Genomic DNA, 24,889 nt, shown 5'->3' on the forward strand with positions numbered 1-24,889 from the left:
CAAATAGCAGTAATAGTGAGAGATGGGCACTGCCATGATTATTCATTGAGCTCCTGATTTTGACCCTATTTCGTGTCTAGGGAGATTACATAGCTGTGAGCTTGATCTTATCAAAATGTTGACAATGAGTGCATCTGACAACATCACCTGCAAAATTATAAGGTGGTCCACGTACTTTTCACCATGGTGTGCATAGAAATGTATGGTGTCAAATGTTTTTAAAGGGAATATATTACCTATACATTTTTAGTGATCAAAATCAGATACTGATATATAGACTTCATTCTTAGGCTGCTTTCACACATCCCTTTTTTGCCGTGCGGCACAATCCGGTAAAAGACGAAATGAACGGATCCGGCGTGTGTTGCCGCCGGATCCATTCTCTCCCACAGACTTGTATTAGCGCCGGATTGTGCCGCATGGCCTTGCGTTGCATCCGGCTTTTGACGGATCCGGTGTACATAGCTGATCCGGCGGCCGGATGGAACGCTGCTTGCAGCGTTTTTTGTCTCCGGCAAAAAACCGTATGGCGTCGAGTTACAATGAAAGCCTATGGGCGCCAGATCCGTCATCATCCGGCATATGACGGAATCCCACGACGGATCCGTTTTTTTGAACTGCGCATGCTCAGTAGCACAACGGATCCGTCAAATACGCAATGAACACATGGAAAAAACTGATGCAACGGATCCATTTTTTCGCCGGATCCGTTGCATCAGTTTTTTTGCCGGATTGTGCCGGACAACAAAAAAAGGATGTGTGAAAGCAGCCTTATGGTTTTTTATATTCTGTACATTAAAGAGTTGTCCAGCACTTATGTATTGATTACCATTAAACAATGTATGAAGCTGCAGTGTTCGCTCTGTGCATTGTCTGCATCTGGTGGCTTGTGGAGAAGATATGTGATTGTAGTGATGATGTTGGATCTCATATTGATGACCTATCTTAAAAACAGTCCTAGTCAACTCATCCATTATGGGGGTGCCATTTTGCCTAAGCTGCTGTTAACTGCATATACAGTAATGTTTTGAGGAGCCACTTGAACAATAAACCACAAAATTCTGGAGAGAATCATTGACTTCTATGGCAGAGCTTTGTAGACATGCTCTTTACACTTTACAGAGGTTAATGTGCAGGGAGGGGGAGGAGGTGATTTGTTTCCTTCACCTATTGTTAATAGTGTGTTCCTTTACCTATATCAATATTGTGAATAGTGTGTGTTGGTTACATTTCCTCATAATTCTACCAAAGATGGTCATGAGATGACTACTAAAAGTAAACTCTACAAAATAGGAAGTGTCTAATTATGATGATCGGTGGACAGAGTCAAAAGTGCTATTTTGCAGGACTTTCATCAAAACAGAAATGAAAGTCAAAATTACAAAAAAATTCAACTGAAAAAACTTAATTGAAAACAATAGATTTTTTTTTGCTAATAAATCACTTTAGGCTATGTGCGCACGTTGCATACATTCACTGCAGAAATTTCTGCAGCGATCTGAAGAGCACACGTGCGCTTTAAATCGCTGCAGAAATGTCCGTAGTGAAAAAAAAAGCCGATTCCATGCGCTCTGCCTGCAGCTCCTGCCATAGACAGAGCGGGAGCTGCCGGCAAAGCGCACGGAAGATGTTACTTCTTAGAACGCAGCGCTTCGGCAGTAGCCGAAGCGCTGCGCTCTAAAACGCCACATGCGCACGGCCCCTGCACAATCTGGAGATTGTGCAGGGGCCGTGCGCACGTGGCGTTTTAGAGCGCAGCGCTTCGGCTACTGCCGAAGCGCTGCGTAAAAAGAAGTGACGTGCGCTTTGCCGGCAGCTCCTGCTCTGTCTATGCGAGGAGCTGCAGGCAGAGCGCATGGAATCGGCTTCACTACGGACATTTCTGCAGCGATTTAAAGCGCACATGTGCTCTTCAGATCGCTGCAGAAATTTCTCCAGTGACTGTACGCAACGTGCGCACATAGCCTTAAGCGGGCTTTACACGCTGCGACATCGCTAATGCGGAGTCGTTGGGGTCACGGATTTTGTGACGCACATCCGGCCGCATTAGCGATGCCGTTGCGTGTGACACCGATAAGCAATTTTGCATTGTTGCAAAAACGTGCAAAATCGCTAATCGGCGACATGGGGGTCCATTCTTAAAAATCGTTACTGCAGCAGTAACGAAGTTGTTCCTCGTTCCTGCGGCAGCACACATCGCTGCGTGTGACGCCGCAGGAATGAGGAAGCTCTCCTTACCTGCTTCCCGGCCGCTATGCGGAAGGAAGGAGGTGGGCGGGATGTTACGTCCCGCTCATCTCCGCCCCTCCGCTGCTATTGGGCGGCGGTTCAGTGACGCTTCAGTGACGTCGCTGTGACGCCGCACGGACCGACCCCTTAGAAAGGAGGCGGTTCGCCCGTCACAGCGACGTCGCCGGACAGGTAAGTATGTGTGACGGCTGTTGTGCGGCACCGGCAGCGATTTGCCCGTGTCGCGCAACAGATGGGGGCGGGTACCTACACTAGCGATATCGGGACCGATATCGCAGTGTGTAAAGTAGCCTTAACTCTTTATAGGACAGTATTTTAGCATTATATTTATACACAGTGTAGACAGGGAATGGCAAAGTGTCCTGTTTTGTTTAGTAGATGTAAGCAGAGCGCCTATGCTAAGTGAGGTAATCATTTACTAAAATTACATAAATAAATAACATACGATTAAGCCAACTAGAGCTCACTGAGTGTTAATGCTAGGCAAAAGATCTATTTTCTAAGTCAGATGTCAGCTTTGAGCAAGAAGATGAAGGATCTGATTCATTATGATTGATGGTATACACAAAAGTGTTAATAAAAGGGCTCGCTGGAGTATGATTCATTAAGAGGTGTACACTGCCTAATAAAGAAGTCACACCATCAGTGACGTTTGTTTCAGGGACTCAGTGACAGCACCCTCTCTGATATCTGCTCAGATCAGCAGTAGTGTTTTGGCAACAGAGCAGTGTCAGAATACTCTGAGTACAAAGACCAGTGATGTGACTGCACACCAGGTATTGTGACATTGCTCTGTTGCTGGGTCGTTACTGCCCATCTGAGCTGGCAACAGAGCAGGCGCTGTCATTGTGCACATCACACAGTACACATCATGCAAGCGCTAGCCAAGGCACTAAAACAAGCATCACTGATGATGCTTTGCTTTAGGGAGGGAGCAGAGGCTGTGACAGTGACCGCAACCGTTGCCCGTTCCTCTGATAACGCTTTGTTGAATATCTCGGCATGCCCTTGCATTCTCAAATGAAGCATCACCAAAAAGGAAATGGGGATAAAAAAGAAATAGAATAAGGGTTTGTCGCGGGCGGCGGGGAGCTGCGCTCACCACGCTCGGGTCCGGCGCTGCTGCTGCTGCTGCTCGGTGGCTCGAGCGGTGGTCCGGATCCGGGGACTCGAGCGGCGCTCCTCGCCCGTGAGTGAAAGGGGATAATTTTTGGGTTTGGGAAGTCAGTCCGTGACACCACCAACGGTTTGTGGTGAGGTTGGGGGCACCACCGCTGCTCTGGACGGGGATCCCGGGAGCGATGACAGGGAGCAGCCGAGATGTTTCTCTCCCCTCCGTGAGTAGGGGGATTTTGGTGGTCCCGGGGCCCGGTGATGGGGACTGTAAGGTGGATGGCAGGGTTTAGCGAGGTGCAGGGTCGCGGGGGCGGCAGCGCAGTGCCAGGCGGCACGGTGGTACTCACTCAGCCAATAAAGTAGACGAAGTCTCTGATAAAACAAATGGCTGGATGGACAGGTCCCGCAGGCGGCTGCGGTGGTCACTCCCGGTAGGTTGGCGGTGACTGCCTCTCCCTACACCTGTGATGTGTTTTCGGCTCCGATGGCTTCCCACCGGTAACCCGCTCCCCAGCGGTGTATTTGCCAGAGGAGCCCCCTTTTTGCCCGCAGGCTCTGGCCCTGGGAACTCTAGCTGTGGCGGTAGCTGTATTTCCCTTCACGGTTAAGCGGTTGCCTTCAGTCAGGTCTTTGCTGCTGAGAAACCCCGGAGGTTCCCGTCGCTGACGGATTTGACCGTCATAACATGCTGTTATTCTTATACCTGACGGTCCTGAGGAAGGGGGCAGTTGCTCCTGAAACACGTAGACCTGTATGAAAATAAAGAGACATTGATCTGATCTTCTGAACAAGTGATCATTTGGCACGGCAATTGAACACCTCTCTCCATTTTCTTTTGTTATCTGCCGTTTGGGTGGCTGCAGCCGTTGATCGATTTGTACATGCGATTATAGTGGTTGTGACTCTCACAACCACAATTGGTGAGTAACATTACTCCCCCCTCCCCACCCCGCACATATTGGGGTAAGACCCTATTTGCGCTTTTTTTCCACAGCCTTCTCTTCTACGTTCTGGTATTGTGGAACATGTCCTATTTTGCTCCGTAATTGCGGACCGTGACACAATACAAGTCAATGGGTCCGCAAAATTCCTGGAAGCCACACGGAAGCACTTCCGTGTGACTTCCGTCAGGTGCCCCTACAGTCTGTGTCCTGGTACCGCGCCAGCCACGCGGCTGCACGCACTGCAGTGTTTCAACATCTGCGCACACAGCAGTCCGTGTGAGCAGATGCGGGGATCACAAGCACCGACATCAGGAGGATATCAAAGTTCATTACCCACGCTTCTCACTGACTTCCATGCCCGCCGCGTTCTCACATCAAGTCTCGTGAGCCACCCAAGACTGTGACTAGTGGTGATGTCACATGGAGCTCGTGATACTTCATTTGTGTAGTTCAGTGGAGTTCATCACCGCAGGTAATGTACCTAGCTAACCTCATGACGTCGGCGCTCGTCATGCCCTGCCCTGCACGATGTTAGCTCAGGTCACTGCACTGCACTCCCAGCCAATGGGGAACATTCTGTTCTTCATTGACTGGGATAGTGAGCATGGTATGGATTGTCGTGGGAATCCCTTATTGGATTACACCAGACCTGGTTTTGTTTTTTTCTTTCCAATAAATTGGTGAAAGAGGAAATGTGTTGGAGAGTGTTTTTTCAAATAAAAATTGTTTGTCGTTTATTTTTTTTTTTTTTATTACGGACAGTGTTAGTGATGTCAGTTATCTGATAGACGCCAGGTGACATTATACAGCTGGTATCAACCCCGCACCAGGGCAACTGCATGAGCCGTTGCAAAGTGCCAGGATTGGCATATCTAATAAATCTGCCACTTCTGGGGTGGCTGCGGCCTGCTAATTTTAGGCTGGGGAGTGTCCAATAACTGTGGACCTCCCTAGTCTAAGAATACCAGACCACAGCTGTCCGCTTTACCTTAGTTGGTGATCCAATTTGGGGGTGACTCCACGTGTTTTGTTTTAAATTACTTATTTAATTTAAAATAACAGTATGGGGTGCCCTGAAGCTGCCAGCTGCGGTCTGTAGGCTGCCACTGGCTGCTTTACACTAGCTGGTTACAAAAAATAGGGGGGACCTCACATCATGTTTTTTTAACTATTTTTATTTTTTGGCTAAGTACAAGGCTAAACACCCTTTAGTGCCACATAAAAGGCACTAAAGGGTGCAAGATTACAAAATGAAGGGGAGTGGAACATTATATATGCCTTTCTCACCTATCTATCTATGGCGAACGCCGAGACATCATAAGGTTAGCTAAGTTCATCACCTGAACTGATGACATCAGCGCTCGTCCATGGTCCGCCTCGCTCTCACATCAAGTATCGCAGGCTGTGACTAGCAGTGATATCGCTCAGGTGATGTGCGGTCACAGCTGGAGTCCTCCACCACTGGCCAGAAATCACCTGAGTGACCTCTCTGCTGAGCGCATGGCTCACTTCACTTGCGGCCTGAACCTCACAGCAGGCAGTTATGTTCTATGGCTCTCACTTTGAGATTCAGATGTAGCAGTGCTGGAAGCGTTGTTGGACCTTGTGTGGATTACATCGGACATGGAGGGGTGTTTTGGGGTTAATAAAGTGGTGAAAGAGGGTGCTTTTTTGTCTTTTATTTTACATAAAGCATTTTTTAGTTGTCTGTGGTTATTTACTTTCACTTACAGATTAGTGATGAGGGGGTGTCTCATAGATGCCTACCATCACTAATCTAGGACTTAGTGGCAGCTATAGGCTGCTAATAACTCCTTATTACCCCAATTGCCACTGCACCAGGGCAGTCGGGAAAAGCTGGGTAAAGATCCGGGACTGTCACATCTAATGGATTCCGGGCAGCTGCTGGCTGATATTTTTAGGCTAGGGGACTCCCAATAACGTGGGTCTCGCCATCCTGAGAATACCAGCCCCCAGCTATGAAGCTTTATCATGGTTGGGTATCAAAATTGGGGGGGGAACGCATGCCGTTTTTTGATCAAGTTGTTTATTTATTTATTCTACTGTACGATATAGACCCACCCACCACGATGATTGTGATTGGTTGCAGCCAGCCAGGGAAGCAGTGAATATGTATGAGCCTAATGAGTGGCTGGCTCGGGAAGGAGAAAGAGCTGCCCTGGGAGCAGTGTGAGCCACCCCTGTGATTGATGAGTATGTAGCACTTGCTCCTACCCCTTTGCACCGGATTCTGTTCGTCATAGACTTTATATGGGGACGAGCATATGTTCATAAACCGTGGACTGTATGTAACCCTCATTCCATTTTTTTTGCCATCCACAAAACAATGGAAGTCACACGAATGGCACACAGACCGTATAGGGAACAGAACGGATGCGGTTGTCACACAGATGGCACCAGAATGAATCCGTGGAAAAACAGTACAGTTTTTTTGCGGTTTGCAAAAACGGAACGGTCGTATGAATGTAGCCTTACAGTATAGTTAGGGAAGAATAAAGCATTTTTAATACAAGTATATTAGAAAATAGTTTAGATTATGGCATTAAAAAAGATAGGGATTTAGAATGAATATTACTTTGGTCTTTGGACCATCCCTTTATGGTCTAGTATTCCAGAATTCTGACATAAACACCTTTTATAAATCAGCCCTAATATCTTGAGAGAAAAAGCATTATCTTATTTTTCAACTTTTACTATAAATTGTCCTCCAAATATCCATTTTCTCATTTTGGAATTTTAGAAGCACTTAGGCCAGAGATCGATACTTATAAGCAAAAAGCTCTTTAAAAATACATTTTTGTAGTCTGGTACAATATAAACCTATTCCTAATGTGTGGTAAATAATTAATGCAGGATTGCATCAGGGGGAGATGCTTTCACTTTCTTTCTCCTAAAAAAGTCAACATTAAATGCCTAACAGTAAATGAAGTCATAGTGGTTTTGGTGGTTGGAATTAGCTAAGATTTCATAATACTAAAGAGACCAATTGGATAGAAAGGAAGATCCTATTTTCATGGATTACTGCAGTAAATAGCATTGTTGAATAGAGTCTGTAAAATGCCCTTAAAAAAGGAAACAAAGTCATTGTTGTCAACTTGGTTCTGACGCAGTATTTGTCACAGGTCATGGGATTGCCTAACACTGTACAGTTGATGTCATTAATGTCCCTTATTTAGTAACTGCCAAAGGTGCATTTTTTTTGCTATGATCATAGGAAAACCAGCAACATTTTTGCCGCAATTTTTTACACTCAGAAAACTATGGATCCGATTTATTAAGGTGTTCATGCCAGAATTCTGGAGTAAAACACCTTAAGTTAAAATTTGAAAATATTGCAACTTTTGCTGTTTTCACAGCAGTCCTTGTCAGCTATGCCAATATGTGAAGCATGGGCGAGACACTTCGTAGTTAAAGAAGAGCGAACCTTAGGCTCGAGGCTCAGGGTTCGGGCTTGGAAAATGACATGAAAATCACTCACCCTCTTCCAAAAGTGTTTTGCTACGGGCCAAAAGCAAAACATTTCTGGAGGTGGGTGGGTGGAGTTTGTTTCTTTTTTTTTTGTATTCTACATGAACAGAACATCTGAGAATGCTGAATGTAATCCAAATTTGAGCCGATCACACACTAACTGCAGCGCGCACAATGCACAATCACTCAGACACCAGCACAGCGCGATACTCACTAGAGTGATTTTCAGATCATTTTCTGAGCCTGAACCCCAAGCCTTGAGCCTTAGGTTCACTCATCTCTATTCGAAGTTATGTCTGCCCAACATATTCATGATCTTTTTTGATGTTTCAACTACCACCACATATTTGTCATACAGATTTTTTTTTTATGCACTTTGATTCAATAAAGTTTTACATTAAGTATAGTCAAGTATTGTTTGTTTGTTTTTATATGCTGTTTTGTGGCTGTATTTTATCCCTATCTTTTCAATTCCTTTGCATATACTGGCCCTCTTACTGGCTGTCAGGGTTTATAGGTTTTTTGTATTGCTGATCTAGCAAAGCTCAGATGTTGAGCTGTGTATAACTCTGCCAACTTATTAGCAGTTTTCTGTGTACAATGTACGGCCTCCTTCACACGTCCGTGTCTCCGGTATGTGTTAGGTTCATTTCCGTATGTACCGGAGACACGGACACACGTACTCCAATGTTATTCAATGTATGGAGTTACACGTGCGTTTTTCCATAAGGTGCATGTGTCCGTGTGCGTGATACGTTTGTTTGTCTGTAAAACACGGATGCATGTCCGTTTTCTGCACGGAACACTCACACACGCACCCAATGAAAGTCTATGGGTCCGTGAGTACACGTACGTGACACGGATGCATCTCCGTATGCTCCGTGTACGTTTTGTGCTTTTTTGATGCGATGTCGGTCAATCTTTTTTTTCTGTGTATGTTAGTCAATCTCCCTCAGTCCGTCGGTCGGTCTTTCTCTGTCTGTCGGTCGGTCTCGCTCTCTTGTCTGTCCCTCTCTCAGTCCGTCGGTCAGTCTCCCCCTTCTCTCATACTCACCGTTCCCCGATCACCGGCGTGGCACTGCACAGCTGTTAAAAAAAACTCCAGCGGCTTTTACGATTTTGAACATGTCGGCTGCTCATTATTCAATCTCGTATTCCCTCCTTTCCCCGCCCACCGGCGCCTATGATTGGTTGCAGTGAGACACGCCCCCACGCTGAGTGACAGCTGTCTCACTGCAACCAATCACAGCCGCCGGTGGTCGTGTCAATATCGAGTAAAAAAAAAAAAAAAATAATTAAAAAAAACGACATGCGTTCCCCCCCAATTTTGATACCAGCCAGGGTAAAGCCAAACGGCTGAAGGCTGGTATTCTCAGGATGGGGAGCTCCACGTTATGGGGAGCCCCTCAGCCTAACAATATCAGCCAGCAGCCACCCAAAATTGCCACATCCATTAGATGCGACAGTCCTGGGACTGTACCCGGCTCATCCCAATTTGCCCTGGTGCGATGGCAATCGGGGTAATAAGGAGTTAATGGCAGCAGTCCATAGCTGCCACTAAGTCCAAGATTAATCATGACAGGCGTCTCCCTGAGATACCTTCCATGATTAACCTGTAAGTTAAAGAAAATAAGCACACACAACAAAAAATCCTTTATTTGAAATAATAAACAAAAAAAACACCCTCGTTCACCACTTTATTAAGCCCCTAAAACCCCTCCAGCTCCGGCGTAATCCACGGAGGTCCTGCGACGCTCTCAGCTCTGCTACATTAAAGTGACAGGAGCTGCAGTAGAACACCACCGCTCCTGTCAGCTCCACGCAGCAACTGAGGTGAGTAGCGCGATCAGCGATGATGTCACTCAGGTCACTCGCGGCCACCACTGGATCCTCCAACTGTAACAGCAAGTCTCCCAAGTGACAGCAATGAAGTCACAGGTGAGTTGCGGTCTCGGGTGGAGGATCCAGGTAGCCACGGGTAACCTGAGTGACAGCAGTGCTAATCACGCTGCTCACTTCAGTCACTCAGGGGATTAGCGGTCACCGGTGAATCCTTCATGGGTGACCACTAATCAGTACGCGACACAGACAGAGCCGCGGGATGACAATGAAGTCGGGTGAAGTTCACCCGAGTTCATTCTGATCGTGCGATGCTGTCTGTCTGCTGTCAGCGGGCATATAGCAACGTCATTGTGCATCACATACAGCACACAACATTTCACACAGACAACACACGGACATTACACCTACATATCTCATGCACACATGGACATTCCACACGCGCACACGGCTAGCATACACAATCACACGGATGTCACACGTACCAGAAAAACGGACAAAAAAAAAACGGAACACGGACCCAAAAAACGGCACGTAAGACACACACGTCTTTTTCACAGACGTGTGAAGGGGGCCTACAGCATAGTGACAGAAAGCTGCTAACCAGTGCATGTTTGGGCAAGGGTGTATAACATAGCTTGTCCTTTATTGATAATCTTCTGCTGGTAAAACACTAATTGTATTGAAACCATGAAGCACTCTAAGGAATGAAGCTGAAATGAAGAGAGTTTCTTCACCAAGGATCTTTAATGAATAAACCCACTTAACGTCACCTTTATTCTTTGGTGTACTGTCTCTAGTTTTATTTTACATCCGTGAAGACATTTTTGGTCACCATCTTAAGAGGATTTGTTTGCACCCACCAATAAGGAATGTGATGCTATATTCTTTTTAATGTGCAGTCTAAATCTGCATGTAACTTTTTTAAAATTGTTATTAATTGTGGAAAAAAAATGGAGCCTTAGGCGGGCTTTGCACGCTGCGACATCGGTAACAATGTGTTACCGATGCTGCAGCGATAGTCCCGCCCACGTCGCACGTGCAATATCTAGTTAAAGCTGCCGTAGCGATTATTATCGCTACGGCAGTTTCACACGCACATACCTGCCGTGCGACGTCCCTCTGGCCGGCGACCCGCCTCCTTCCTAAGGAAGCGGGTCGTGCGGCGTCACAGTGACGTCACACGGCAGGCGGCCAATTGAAGTGGAGGGGCGGAGATGAGCAGGATGTAAACATCCCGCCCACCTCCGTCCTTCTCATTGCAGCCGGCGGCAGGTAAGGTGAAGTTCCTCGCTCCTGCGGCTTTACACACAGCGATGTGTGCTGCCGCAGGAGCGAGGAATAACATCGCACCTGTCGCTGCACCGGCATTATGGAAATGTCGGAGGCTGCAGAGATGATACGATAACAACGCTTTTGCGCTCGTTCATCGTATCAAAAAGGATTTGCACGTTGCGATATCGACTGCGACGCCGGATGTGCGTCACTTTCGATTTGACCCCATCGACATCGCACGTGCAATGTCGCAACGTGCAAAGCCGCCCTTAATGTAAAGATAAGTTGTATGAGCAATGTGGGTAGAAATTATCTAAGGCTGCATCCAGAAAACATCATGGCTTATGCACATGGCTATATTATGACTATACGAGGGGCTGCTGATAAGTCTTTGTGATCTTTTTTTGTTTCTATGGTAATGAATGTTACAACACAAGAAAGCTTTATGTGTCTAATACATTTTTTCAAAATTTTGTGTTTGTTGCTTATGGCAACAGTGTTCTACGCACGTGGGAAATCAAAATGGCGGAGTCTAATGTAATATTCACAGCAACTGAGAGTAGAGGAGTAGGACTGATAAAATTCTTGTTTCTGCAAATAAAATATATCTTTGTACCATGTTAGCCAGTAGAGATAAAAAATTGTTTAAAAGAACTGAAGTCCTCAGTGGTTGATACCTTTTAATGGCTAACTGAAAAGATAGTAATAATTGCAAGCTTTCGAGACTACTCAGGTCTCTTCATCAGGCATGGTATAACACAAAATCTGAAGAGTCACATATTTATACACAACAGGACATAGAATAGTGCAGTAAAAAACAAAACAAAACAAAACAACCAAGTTATATGAAACAGAACTAGCACTATGACAGGGGAGCAAACTGTTGTGGCCATAAATTTTGCTGCAGTTCAGTGTGAAATTTTTTTGCCCTCTGATTGAGGTCTGGTCCAGGGCTGTGACGCGCTCGGATGGTCAGAGGAGCACATCTCTTAACTGATGTAAAAAGACATGAATCCATGTGACACATTCATTCCTGCTCTGAATGTATCAAAGGTCATCATAAGTTTGTACTCCCATAGTCTTCTGTCTCTCTGGGACTTGAAGTTTCCTTTCATTACTAGCAATTTCATGTCCATGATGCTGTGATCTGGGTTACAAAAATGTTTGGCCACAGGTAGATCTATTCTTTTTTCCTTAATTGTGTGGCGGTGAGAATTCATCCTTGTCCTGAGCTGTTGTCCTGTCTCCCCTACATACAGACCCCCAGTTGGACATTTGGTACATATAATTAAGTACACCACATTAGTTGTGGTGCAGCTGAAGGTACCTGGGATCTTGTAGTCCTGATGTGATCTGGGAATCTTTATCTTGTTCGTTGTCAATATAAATGGACAGGTCTTACATTTTTTCTGGTTGCAGGGAAATGTTCCTGTTGTTGTTGGAGAGGACAGGGAGCTTCTGACAATGATGCTTCTTAGATTTGGGGGCTGTCTAAAACACAGAAGTGGGGGGTCTGGAAAAATAGATTTTAATCGGGTATCTTTTTGCAGTAATGGTTGTAGTTTCCGTGCAGCTCCTCTAAACACCTCCAGATGTGGATTGTAGGTGACTACAAGAGGGACTCGGTTGTTTTCTTCTTTAGTTTTCTAATGTAGGAGATGGTTTCTTGATATTCTGGTGGCTCTTGTAATCTGGTTTTCAATTGTTCTTGGGTGGTAGCCTTGATTCAAAAAGGTCTTTCTGAGACCCTTAAGTGATTGTCTCTATTTATATTGTTGGAACATATCCGATTGTACCGGATAGCCTGGCTGTATACAATAGAGTTTTTTATGTGTTTTGGATGAAAACTGTCCCATTTCAGGTATGTTTCTGCAAGTCCGCAAAGAATATTCATGATCATATGTCACAGACATTGGGGGATCAATGCCCTTCATATTCCACAGTAAAGAACTGGATTGCCAAATTTAAAACGGGCCCCTTCAGCACCAATGATGAGGAACGTCCTCGACAACAGAGAGTGGTTGTTGTTCCGGAGATCGTCGATGCTGTGCACAACCTCTTACTAGAGACTCAACAAATTTCAGCTAAAGCAATAGCAGACATCATGGGGATTACCCGTGAACATGTTTGTGTTATCCATTAACATTTGGACATGAGGACGCTATCTGTAAAGTGCGTCCACAAATGTCTGACAACAGATCAGAGAAGCATGTGAGTGAAAACTTCCTGATCCATTTGTCAGTATTTCCGGACTGAGAACTTCCTGGGTCGACTGGTCACTATGGATGAGACCTGGATTTATTTGTATGAACTTGAAAACAAGGAGCAGTCAAAAGAGTTGAGGCACAGTGGTTCTCCTCATCCAAAGAAGTTCAGGGTGGAAAAATCAGCCAGTAAGGTGATGGCATCTGTGTTCTGGGATAAGGAGGGCATGGACTACCTTCAAAAGGGTTCCACCATCAATGCAAATTATTACATTGAGCTTTTTGACCAATTGAAGGCAGCTCTGAAGGCTAAAAGGTGTGGCAAGCTGTCCAAAGGAATCTTGAGACACAACCGAAATCCTTCTTTTTGATAGGCTTATAGAAGTTGGAATACCGATGTAAGGAGTGTGTTGACATCAGTGGAGAGTATATGGAATAAATGTAAAGTTTCATCATCCTATCTCGTTTCTTTGGTAAACCCATAGACTTATCAGCAGCCCCTCGTTTTTACAAAAAATCAATTGTCAAAAATAACATGTTTTTGTAATTTTTATAATTAGTAGAGTGTAGGTGACAAGCTTTCACAGTTGTTTCTACTTATTTTGAAATGTTGGCCTAATATGACTACAGTATGATGATAGGAAAGTATGATCCCCAATTTATTATTTAGAATCCTCAAATCAGACTATGCAGATCATATTGAAATGTTGTTAATTTAATGATTGTATTGAAATATATGAATGCAAATAGGGTAATGATTAAAATGTCTACTTCTGATTTTATAGGTCCCAGGCTAGAATTTCTGTTGTGGATATCAAATCTTAAATCGTAAGGAAATGGCGGATGGCACAAACCAGTTGCCATACTTTTTTGGGAACATAACTCGTGAAGAAGCTGAGAACTATCTTAAACAAGCAGGTTTCAGTGATGGCCTGTATTTGTTGCGGCAAAGCAGAAGTTATCTTGGTGGTTATGCCCTGTCTGTATCTCATGGTCGAAAATATTACCACTACACTATTGAAAGAGAGTTGAGTGGAACATATGCTATAGCTGGTGGAATTTCTCATAATTCCCCAACTGAACTCTGTAACTATCATATTCATGAAAGCAGTGGGTTTGTCTGTTTGTTGAAGAAGCCTTGCAATCGTCCATCTGGTGTTGAACCAAAAATTGGACCCTTTGAAGACCTCAAGGAAAATCTTATCAGAGAGTATGTACAGCAAACATGGAACTTACAGGTAAGATCATCTTTCATATGCTTGGGTGCTATCTTTTTATGGTGCAACAAGTTGAATTTAGCATTGGCCAATCCAAATCTCACTGATGCTTGTAAAGCACACCTGGAAAAGGAGAAAAAAGGATTAGCTCACTTTCATGAATTTTTGGTGGTAATGCAATATTCAGTGATTTTGGTGCATGGATCCGTGGAGCAGGTCTCACAAATGGCAATAGAAACAGGTAATGAAAGATCCAGCTTCAGAAGTGAAATAATTAGATAAAATTGCACTTTTTTATATTTAATAAAATCCCATGGTGATTTAAAAAATATTAAAAGGACAGGGAAAACATGACCTTGTTTCGAACCCCAATGGATTCTTAAGCATAGTAAAGCACGATACATAATAAGTATTTTTTGGACTATAAGATGCATTGGACCATATGTTGCACCTTGGTTTTAGAGGAGGAAAATCTAAAAATAATTTCAGCAAAAAATGGGGTCATGCCACACTACTATGGGGGAATCTGCTGGTGACACTGTATTGGGGGTAATGTCCTTCAATGCTGCACTGATGTCCCAATCCTGGTGTATATGTACTCCATACTGGTATAAATGTTCCCCATCTTGGTACTGTACACATATGTCCCCATTTTGGTATATATATCCCCCATCCTTGTATATTTGTGTCAGATCCTGGTAAATATGTGGCCAATCATGGAATACATATCTCTGATTCTGGTATATATTGTAAGTGGCCAATCCTGGTAAATATGTGACTAATCATGGTATATAGGTCCCCCATCCTGGTATACAGTGAAGGAAATAATTATTTGATCCCTTGCTGATTTTGTAAGTTTTCCCACTGATAAAGACATGAACTGTCTATAATTTTAAGGGTAGGTTAATTTTAACAGTGAGAGCTAGAATATCCAAAATAAAATCCAGAAAATTACATTGTATAAATTATATAAATGTATTTGCATTTTGCAGAGAGAAATAAGTATTTGATTCCTCTGGCAAACAAGACTTAATACTTGGTGGCAAAACCCTTGCCAAGCACAGCAGTCAGACGTTTTTGTAGTTGATGATGAGGTTTGCACACATGTCAGGAGGATTTTTGGTCAACCTCTCTTTGCAGATCATCTTTAAATCATTAAGATTTTGAGACTGCTACTTGGCAACTCGGAGTTTCAGCTCTCACCATACGTTTTCTATGTGATTAAGGCCATGAGACTGGCTAGGCCACTCCATAACCCTAATGTGCTTCTTTTTGAGCCAGTCCTTTGTTGCCTTGGCTGTATGTTTTGAGTCATTGTTTTGCTGTGCCCTTAGCAAAGAAAACCCCCAAAACATAATGTTTCCACCTCTATGCTTGACAGGGGGGATGGTGTTCTTTGGACCATAGGCAGCATTTTTCTTCCTCCAAACAAGGCAAGTTAAGGCCAAAGGGTTCAATTTCTGTCTCATCTGACCACAGCACCTTCTCCCAATCACTCTCAGAATCATCCAGGTGTTCATTGGCAAACTTCAGACGGGCCTGCACTTGTGCCTTCTTGAGCAATAGGACTTTGCTGGACTGCAGGATTTTAATCCTTTACAGCGTAATATGTTACCAATGGTTTTCTTAGTGACAGTGGTCCCAGCTGCCTTGAGATCATTAACAAGTTCCCCCCGTGTAGTTTTAGACTGATCTCTCACCTTCCTCATGATCCTAGATACCCCATGGGGTGATATTTTGCATGGAGCCCCAGATCGATGTTGATTGATAGTCATTTTGTATTTCTTCCATTTTCTTACTATTGCACCAACAGTTGTTTTCTTCTCACCCAGCGTCTTGCTTATGGTTTTGCAGCCCATTCCAGCCTTGTGCAGGTCTATGATCTTGTCCCTAACATCCTTCGAAACCTCTTTTGTCTTGGCCATGTTGTAGAGGTTAGTCTGACTGATTAATTGAGTCTGTGGACAGGAGTCTTTTATACAGGTGACAATTAAAAACAGCTGTCTTTATTGCAGGTAATCAGTTGATTAGGAGCGTCTAACTGGTCTAACCGGTCTGTAGGAGCCAGAACTCTAAATAGTTGGTAGGGGATCAAATACTTATTTTTCTCTGTAAAATGCAAATAAATTAATGTAATTTATAGAATGTGATTTTCTGAATTTTACTTCACATATTCTATCTCTAACTGTAAAAATTAACCTACCCTTAAAGAGAACTTGTCACCAGTTTTTTCCCTATAAGCTACAGCCACCACCAGTGGGCTCTTATATACAGCATTCTAACATGTTGTATATAAGAGCCCAGACCGCTGTGTAGAACATAAAAAAACACTTTATAATACTCACCTAAACCGGTCACTGCGGTGGATGTGGCTCAGATGGTCGTCTTTGTCCTCCATTTTGCAGGCCTCGCCTCTTTCGGCCATCTTCGTCCTTCTTCTGAAGCCACGGTGCATGACGCGTCCTACGTCAAACACACTCGCCAGTCCCGCGCATGCATACTACAATACTTTGATCTGCCCTGCTCAGGGTACCTCAAAGTGTGCCTGCTCAGGACCTCAATGCCGGTGTTACGTCACCGCCGGAGTCTGCTCCAGTGACTTCTGCTCCGATCGCCAGGTGACGCCGTGTTCCTGCAGTGGATGGTGCTGGTGATGGGAGAGGAGTCGATGCCAGCGGCACCGGTGGGTGCAGGCTCCGATCATCCACTGGGCTGGGTTATCTTGGGATCTGCAGTACCGCTGGCTGACTGTGGGTGGCATGTGTCTTCCAGCTGAAGTTGCCAGCGTTCAGCTACAGCTAATGGGAAGACACCACACCCTTCTTATTCCCCCTCCTGTCACATGACCACTGCCAGAGATAGTTCTGATTTTCCTGGCTCCTGTTATGTCCTATTCTGTTTGGTTATTCCTGTGTGCTGACTTCTGCGTGTTTTCTGACTACCCACCTGCCTACTGTTTGTGTACCTTGCTGCTCGATCCGGATTTGACCTCTGCTACGTTTGCTGACTACGTCATTGCCTGCTGATTCTGTCCCTGTTCCGCAATTCCTAGTTTGACCCTGCCTGACTACTACTCTCATCGCACTGCAGCCTTCCACAGGTAGTGATCACCAAGGCCCTGTGTAATTCCAAATCCCTGTATAGGGGTTAAAGGGTTTCAGGGTTCTGGGGGTCCTGCTTGGTGAGTGGGTTCCCTCTAGCCTCCCCATTACAGCCCATCTGAGTCTGTGGATCCAGGCAGGCGTCACAGCCGGCGAGTGTGTATGATGTTGGACGCGTAATGCACCGCGGCTTCAGAAGGACGACAGAGGTGGTGACAAAGATGGCCGAACGAGGCGGCGTCGGCACTGTAGGACAAAGGCACCCATCTGAGCCACATCCACTGCAGCGACTGGTTTAGGTGAGCATTATAAAGTGTTTTGTATGTTGTACACAGCGGCCTGGGCTCCTATATACAGCATGTTGGAATACTGTATATAAGAGCCCACTGGTGGTGGCCGCAGCTTATAGGTGACAGATTCCCTTTAAAATTATAGACTGTTTATATCTTTGTCTGTGGGAAAACTTACAAAATCAGCAAGGGATCAAAAAATAATTTCCTTCACTGTATATGATCCCCATCCTAGACCCATACTGGTATATACAGTTAGGTCCAGAAATATTTGGACAGTGACCCAATTTTCGTGAGTTGGGCTCTGCATGCCACCACATTGGATTTGAAATGAAATCTCTACAACAGAATTCAAGTGCAGATTGTAACGTTTAATTTGAAGGTTTGAACAAAAATATCTGATAGAAATTGTAGGAATTGTACACATTTCTTTACAAACACTCCACATTTTAGGAGGTCAAAAGTAATTGGACAAAAAAAACCAAACCCAAACAAAATATTTTTATTTTCAATATTTTGTTGCAAATCCTTTGGAGGCAATCACTGCCTTAAGTCTGGAACCCATGGACATCACCAAACGCTGGGTTTCCTCCTTTTTAATGCTTTGCCAGGCCTTTACAGCCGCAGCCTTCAGGTCTTGCTTGTTTGTGGGTCTTTCCGTCTTAAGTCTGGATTTGAGCAAGTGAAATGCATGCTCAATTGGGTTAAGATCTGGTGATTGACTTGGCCATTGCAGAATGTTCCACTTTTTAGCACTCATGAACTCCTGGGTAGCTTTGGCTGTATGCTTGGGGTCATTGTCCATCTGTACTATGAAGCGCCGTCCGATCAACTTTGCGGCATTTGGCTGAATCTGGGCTGAAAGTATATCCCGGTACACTTCAGAATTCATCCGGCTACTCTTGTCTGCTGTTATGTCATCAATAAACCCAAGTGACCCAGGGCCATTGAAAGCCATGCATGCCCATGCCATCACGTTGCCTCCACCATGTTTTACAGAGGATGTGGTGTGCCTTGGATCATGTGCCGTTCCCTTTCTTCTCCAAACTTTTTTCTTCCCATCATTCTGGTACAGGTTGATCTTGGTCTCATCTGTCCATAGAATACTTTTACAGAACTGAGCTGGCTTCATGAGGTGTTTTTCAGCAAATTTAACTCTGGCCTGTCTATTTTTGGAATTGATGAATGGTTTGCATCTAGATGTGAACCCTTTGTATTTACTTTCATGGAGTCTTCTCTTTACTGTTGACTTAGAGACAGATACACCTACTTCACTGAGAGTGTTCTGGACTTCAGTTGATGTTGTGAACGGGTTCTTCTTCACCAAAGAAGGTATGCGGCGATCATCCACCACTGTTGTCATCCGTGGACGCCCAGGCCTTTTTGAGTTCCCAAGCTCACCAGTCAATTCCTTTTTTCTCAGAATGTACCCGACTGTTGATTTTGCTACTCCAAGCATGTCTGCTATCTCTCTGATGGATTTTTTCTTTTTTTTTAGCCTCAGGATGTTCTGCTTCACCTCAATTGAGAGGTCCTTATGTGACGCCCTGGCACAGCCAGGTTGTCACATAAAGAGTTAATCCTCCTTGGTAATATGATCTCACACCGGTGCAGCCAGACAAGCACAGCCCCCAGTGTAAGGGAAAAGCAGAGGAGAGGGGAGAGGCTGGAGCAGAGAGTGTGTGGAGGCAGACAGGATGGAAGTCTGAAGCTGTAGCTCCCGGCTGGGAGTGAAGTGTGCTCTGAGAGGGCCGGGACAGGCCGTAGTGAGGAAGGGGCCAGAACAGGTAGCCGGAGCCGGGCGGTGGCCCCTCGGTGCCTGGGTACCCGGATCACTACAGGGGAGTGGATTCCCCGTTCCCGGCTGAGGAGCAGTGGAAGAGAGTGGAGAGAAAGACACTTGCTGCAGGGAAAGAACAACCAGGGCTGCTGCACCGTGTGTGGGACACTAACACCCCGTACCAAAGGCTGCGGACACCGGCAATTCTAGTTCACCAGTGACTCCGTGTGACTTTCTTGTGAGTACACCCGTGCCCTCGGGCATCGCACTGCAGCACTGCGCCCTGCCCCCTGCTTACCCCATCACTGGGCCCCGGGACAACCAACCCCCCTACCCACGGAGGGGACCTAACAACTACGCTGCTCCCTGTCATCGCTCCCGGGATCCCCTTCCAGAGCAGCGGTGGTGTTCCACCATCACCACAACCGTGGGTGGCGTCACGGACAATCTCCCCTAACAAAACCCCCTTTTACTGTGGAGCCTGGGATCACAGACCGGGTCACGCCACCGTGATACCCGCAGAAGTGACTCTGTGGCCCGGATCTGAGTACCCCTGGTCCCCGGGCGAAACATTTGGCGTCACGAACAGGATCGAACCCATCCAGTTACCTGGAGGAAGTGCGCCTTATTCTGGACTGTCAGCGGTGATCCGCTGCAAAAATCTTAAAGTCACCATCTTTGCCGCCATTTTGGGCGCGAAAATCTCCCGCCCAGCACCTTCTTCCCCAAGCGTTGGGCGCGAAAAAGAGGCTCCGCCCCCCCGAGAACGCGGGCGGAAGTGAAGCTCCGGAGGACCGGAAGCGAAAGGGAAACTTTAAAAGTTGCTGGAAGGACTGCTCCTGAGTACCAAGGGGGAGCAGTAGAAAGGAACCGCAGCTTATGTGACAAGGACTGTGGAAGCAGGGACGCCAGGACTCTGCCAGCATTTGGTTCCTGGAAGAGGCCGCCGCAGCGATGCACCGAGCCGTTACCCCTGTTACCGGTAGCGGAGCCCGCAGCGTCTGTTGGGGAGGACCCAGACCTGGGGTCCCCAGGCCTCACCTTTGTCACCACCATGCCACCGGCCCCGGCAGTCCGCCCGGCCGCGACGGAGATGACGACGGCTCCGGCAGTCCGCCCGGCCGCAACGGCAGCGAAGTACCGGTCCCGTTGACCAATTTGGGGCTGTTCCTGGACTGGGGTCAAGGGGTGCTGCCTGGGTTTTAGGGGCAGCACCAAGGCTAGGTTGTTTGGGTGGGTGACTAAAGGACCCGTTACGTTAACATTATTAAAAGTGTTATTTGTTGCAACGTTAAAGTAATGTGCATCCCGTTGTGGGAGGATTGAACATGCTTGTGTTTGATGTTTTATCTTTTCCAGTTTAATAAAATGTCGGTGCCTAGCCGGCCTGAGGACGGGCCGTGTTTTACCAAGGGGGTGTGTGACGCCCTGGCACAGCCAGGTTGTCACATAAAGAGTTAATCCTCCTTGGTAATATGATCTCACACCGGTGCAGCCAGACAAGCACAGCCCCCAGTGTAAGGGAAAAGCAGAGGAGAGGGGAGGGGCTGGAGCAGAGAGTGTGTGGAGGCAGACAGGACGGAAGTCTGAAGCTGTAGCTCCCGGCTGGGAGTGAAGTGTGCTCTGAGAGGGCCGGGACAGGCCGTAGTGAGGAAGGGGCCAGAACAGGTAGCCGGAGCCGGGCGGTGGCCCCTCGGTGCCTGGGTACCCGGATCACTACAGGGGAGTGGATTCCCCGTTCCCGGCTGAGGAGCAGTGGAAGAGAGTGGAGAGAAAGACACTTGCTGCAGGGAAAGAACAACCAGGGCTGCTGCACCGTGTGTGGGACACTAACACCCCGTACCAAAGGCTGCGGACACCGGCAATTCTAGTTCACCAGTGACTCCGTGTGACTTTCTTGTGAGTACACCCGTGCCCTCGGGCATCGCACTGCAGCACTGCGCCCTGCCCCCTGCTTACCCCATCACTGGGCCCCGGGACAACCAACCCCCCTACCCACGGAGGGGACATAACAACTACGCTGCTCCCTGTCATCGCTCCCGGGATCCCCTTCCAGAGCAGCGGTGGTGTTCCACCATCACCACAACCGTGGGTGGCGTCACGGACAATCTCCCCTAACAAAACCCCCTTTTACTGTGGAGCCTGGGATCACAGACCGGGTCACGCCACCGTGATACCCGCAGAAGTGACTCTGTGGCCCGGATCTGAGTACCCCTGGTCCCCGGGCGAAACACTTAGACCGCATGTTGTCTGGTCACAGCAATAGCTTCCAAATGCAAAACCACACACCTGTAATCAACCCCAGACCTTTTAACTACTTCATTGTTTACAGGTTAACGAGGGAGACGCCTTCAGAGTTAATTGCAGCCCTTAGAGTCCCTTGTCCAATTACTTTTGGTCCCTTGAAAAAGAGGAGGCTATGCATTACAGAGCTATGATTCCTAAACCCTTTCTCCGATTTGGATGTGAAAACTCTCATATTGCAGCTGGGAGTGTGCACTTTCAGCCCATATTATATATATAATTGTATTTCTGAACATGTTTTTGTAAACAGCTAAAATAACAAAACTTGTGTCACTGTCCAAATATTTCTGGCCCTGACTGTATGTCCCTCATCATGGTATATATATTCCCCATTCTGCTATACATGTACCCCATCATGGGCGTATCCTAGTATATATGCTTCTCGTTATGCCGTACACATAACAAAATAATGAATTGTCCACATATCTACCATATCATCCAATGCAAGAAAAAAAGGAATTATCAACAGAATACAAATAATTTTCCTCGGCCAAAAATGTTGTCATATTGTCATATTATGTTTCATGCTTTGCTATGTTTAAGAAGCTATTGGCGTTCAAAACACAAAACACAAGTATGTGTGTTCCTGTCCTTTTAAAAAAAAATGATTCACTATTTGTTTTTATTGAAGATGAAATAAAGTGTAATTTAGTATACCTGAACCTACCCAAAGTAGAGGTAATGTAGTACAAATTGCTGAAAAAGTTCTCGCTGACTGTGATGGAAAAATACAAGCAGGATTATATAAGTAACTTATAAATGCACTTGTTTTCTCTGGGAGAATGACAAAAGTGATAGCGATCCAGCAATACACTAATAAACCTCCAAGTGAAAAGAAAAGTATCCAAAGGTCTACATTAAAAAGTCTTCATTTAGTCATCAAATAATAATATATTATACCACACTGCAAAACTTGTTTAGAAATGGTTAACATAAAATAACAGTATTTGTGGTGTTGACTTGGTCTGAAAATTCTCTAAACTCCATGCAATTAAGTATTTTTTGGAATGTGGTGGAAAAACATGTCAGACCCTTGGAGGCCCCACTTCACAATTTACAGGACTTCAGGGACCTGCTGCTAATAACTTGGGGCCAGAACCTACATATATATTGTGACGTCCATATTGATATGTCAGAAATGTTTTGACAGCATGATGGAACTCACAATAAGGCCGGCTTCAAACTTGCGAGTGACTCAACGAGTCTTGCATCGGCATCACGCGGTATGACCGCATACTCTCCTGACTGGAGCAAGTCGGCTGAAGGTATTTCTATGTAGTTGAGACGCTCCTGTTCAGAGAGTGTGCGGCCATGCTGGGTGATGCCGACGCGAGACTCTCCGAGTCACTCGCAAGTGTGACTCTATCCTAAGACAATATCACGTTTTAATGTTAGGGTTGATCAGGGTTTTGACAGTGCAGTAATTTATTTTTTTCCATCTCAAAATATAGAGTGATAATATATAGTGATACACTTGAAATATGTTTCCATTACTTGAAGTAATTTAACATTAATTCCTTACAATTTTTAGTACAGCTTTTACAGATTTACAGGTGTAAAATGAAATGTATGACTTAATATTGAGTTATTTTTATACTTAATGAGAAAAAGTGCTACATTTTTATGTCAACAAAACCCTCAGAAGCATAGTTAGCAGGCATGAGCTAACCCGAACTATAAAGTTTAGGGTTTGTACCCGACACCGCGTTTCCAGGGCTCGGCCTTGAACACTGACTTTTAAAAAAAAAAAGTCTGTGTCCAAGTTTACTGTTCATATATTAATAAAGTTTGTTGAAACTCTGCAGCACAGCCAATCAACAAGCTGTATTGCATGCAAAAGATGACTGTACACTGTTGTGAACAATAAAGATTAAAAACAAAAACAAAAAAAAACAATGACGTGAGCTCCCACCTATATTTGATAACCAGTGCGGGTGAAACAAACAGCTATGGGCTGCAACCATCAGATCTCTGGTTTACCTTGGCTAGTTATCAAAAATAAAGGGGATCCCAAGGTGCTTTTTATTATCATAATTTACTGTATTTCAATAATTAAAAAAAATGGCTTGGGGTTCCCCCTATGTTTGATAACCAGCCAAAGTACAGCAGTCAGCTGGTGGCTGATATTATCTGGCTGGGATTGCCCATGAATATTTGACCCTTCCTAGCCTAAAAATAGAAGCCCACACCCGCAACCAGAAGTGGTGCATTCATTATATGTGCCAGTTCTGTCACTTTACCTGGCTCTTACCGATTACAAGGATGCTGTGGCAATCAGGGTAATACTTGTGAGGTTGATGTCAGCTGTGAATTGACAGCTGACATCAAGCCCGAGGGTTAGTAATCGATAAGCGTATATCAGACACCCCCATTACAAACCTAGCAAGTATAGAATTAAAAAAAACACAGACACAGAGAAAAAAAAGTTTATTTGAATAAAGACTCACACACATGCCCTCATTCACCAATTTATGATAAATCCTGGAAGTTTTGACATAATCCAAAGAGTAATGCCCCATGACATCTGCTGTTTCCCGTGGAGTACTTTCTCAGTACGACGTTCCATAGGTCACAGCTGGCCAGTTTCAGGCCAGGAATTTCTCACGAGTTGGAGAAATTCCGGGCCTGTTGCTCACCGGCAGTGACCTCTGGAGCCTCCTTCTGAGAATGTTTTTAGAACGAGGCTCCAGAGGTCACTCTCAGTGAGCAGTATGTTTTGAATTTCTAGCACTCGTGAGAAATTACGTATATTACTGTTGACCGGCAGTGACTTCTGGAGCTCCATTTTGAGATCGTTCTCAGTATGAGGTTTCATAGATCACTGCTGGTCAGCAGCAGACCCAGAGCTTCTCATGCTCATTAGAAATTCCAGGCCAGCCATTGGCCGGCTGTGCCCTATGGAGCATCATTCTGAGAAAGTACTCAGAACAAAACTCCATAGGAAATGATGGATGTCATGGGGCATTACTCTTTGGATTATGTCAAAACTTCCAGGATTTATCTTAAATTGGTGAACGAGGGCATGTGTGCGAGTCTTTATTCAAATAAAATCTTTGGAGTTATATAATCTCATATTTGGA

General features: G+C 45.4%; 1 protein-coding gene across 3 annotated transcripts in view; it reads left to right on the top strand.

Annotated features, from left to right (window-relative positions):
- SYK (spleen associated tyrosine kinase) overlaps positions 1–24,889 on the top strand; it is a 216,659-nt gene that overhangs the window by 99,326 nt on the left and 92,444 nt on the right. For all 3 annotated transcript variants that reach the window (XM_075340664.1, XM_075340656.1, XM_075340672.1), the window contains one exon: positions 13,903–14,355. In XM_075340664.1, the coding sequence (XP_075196779.1) occupies positions 13,954–14,355 (402 nt within the window). In that variant the 5' untranslated portion in view covers positions 13,903–13,953. The remainder of the gene's footprint in view (positions 1–13,902; positions 14,356–24,889) is intronic.

Source organism: Anomaloglossus baeobatrachus, chromosome 1 (assembly GCF_048569485.1).
Source record: "Anomaloglossus baeobatrachus isolate aAnoBae1 chromosome 1, aAnoBae1.hap1, whole genome shotgun sequence".
NCBI classification, from domain to species: Eukaryota; Metazoa; Chordata; class Amphibia; order Anura; family Aromobatidae; genus Anomaloglossus; species Anomaloglossus baeobatrachus.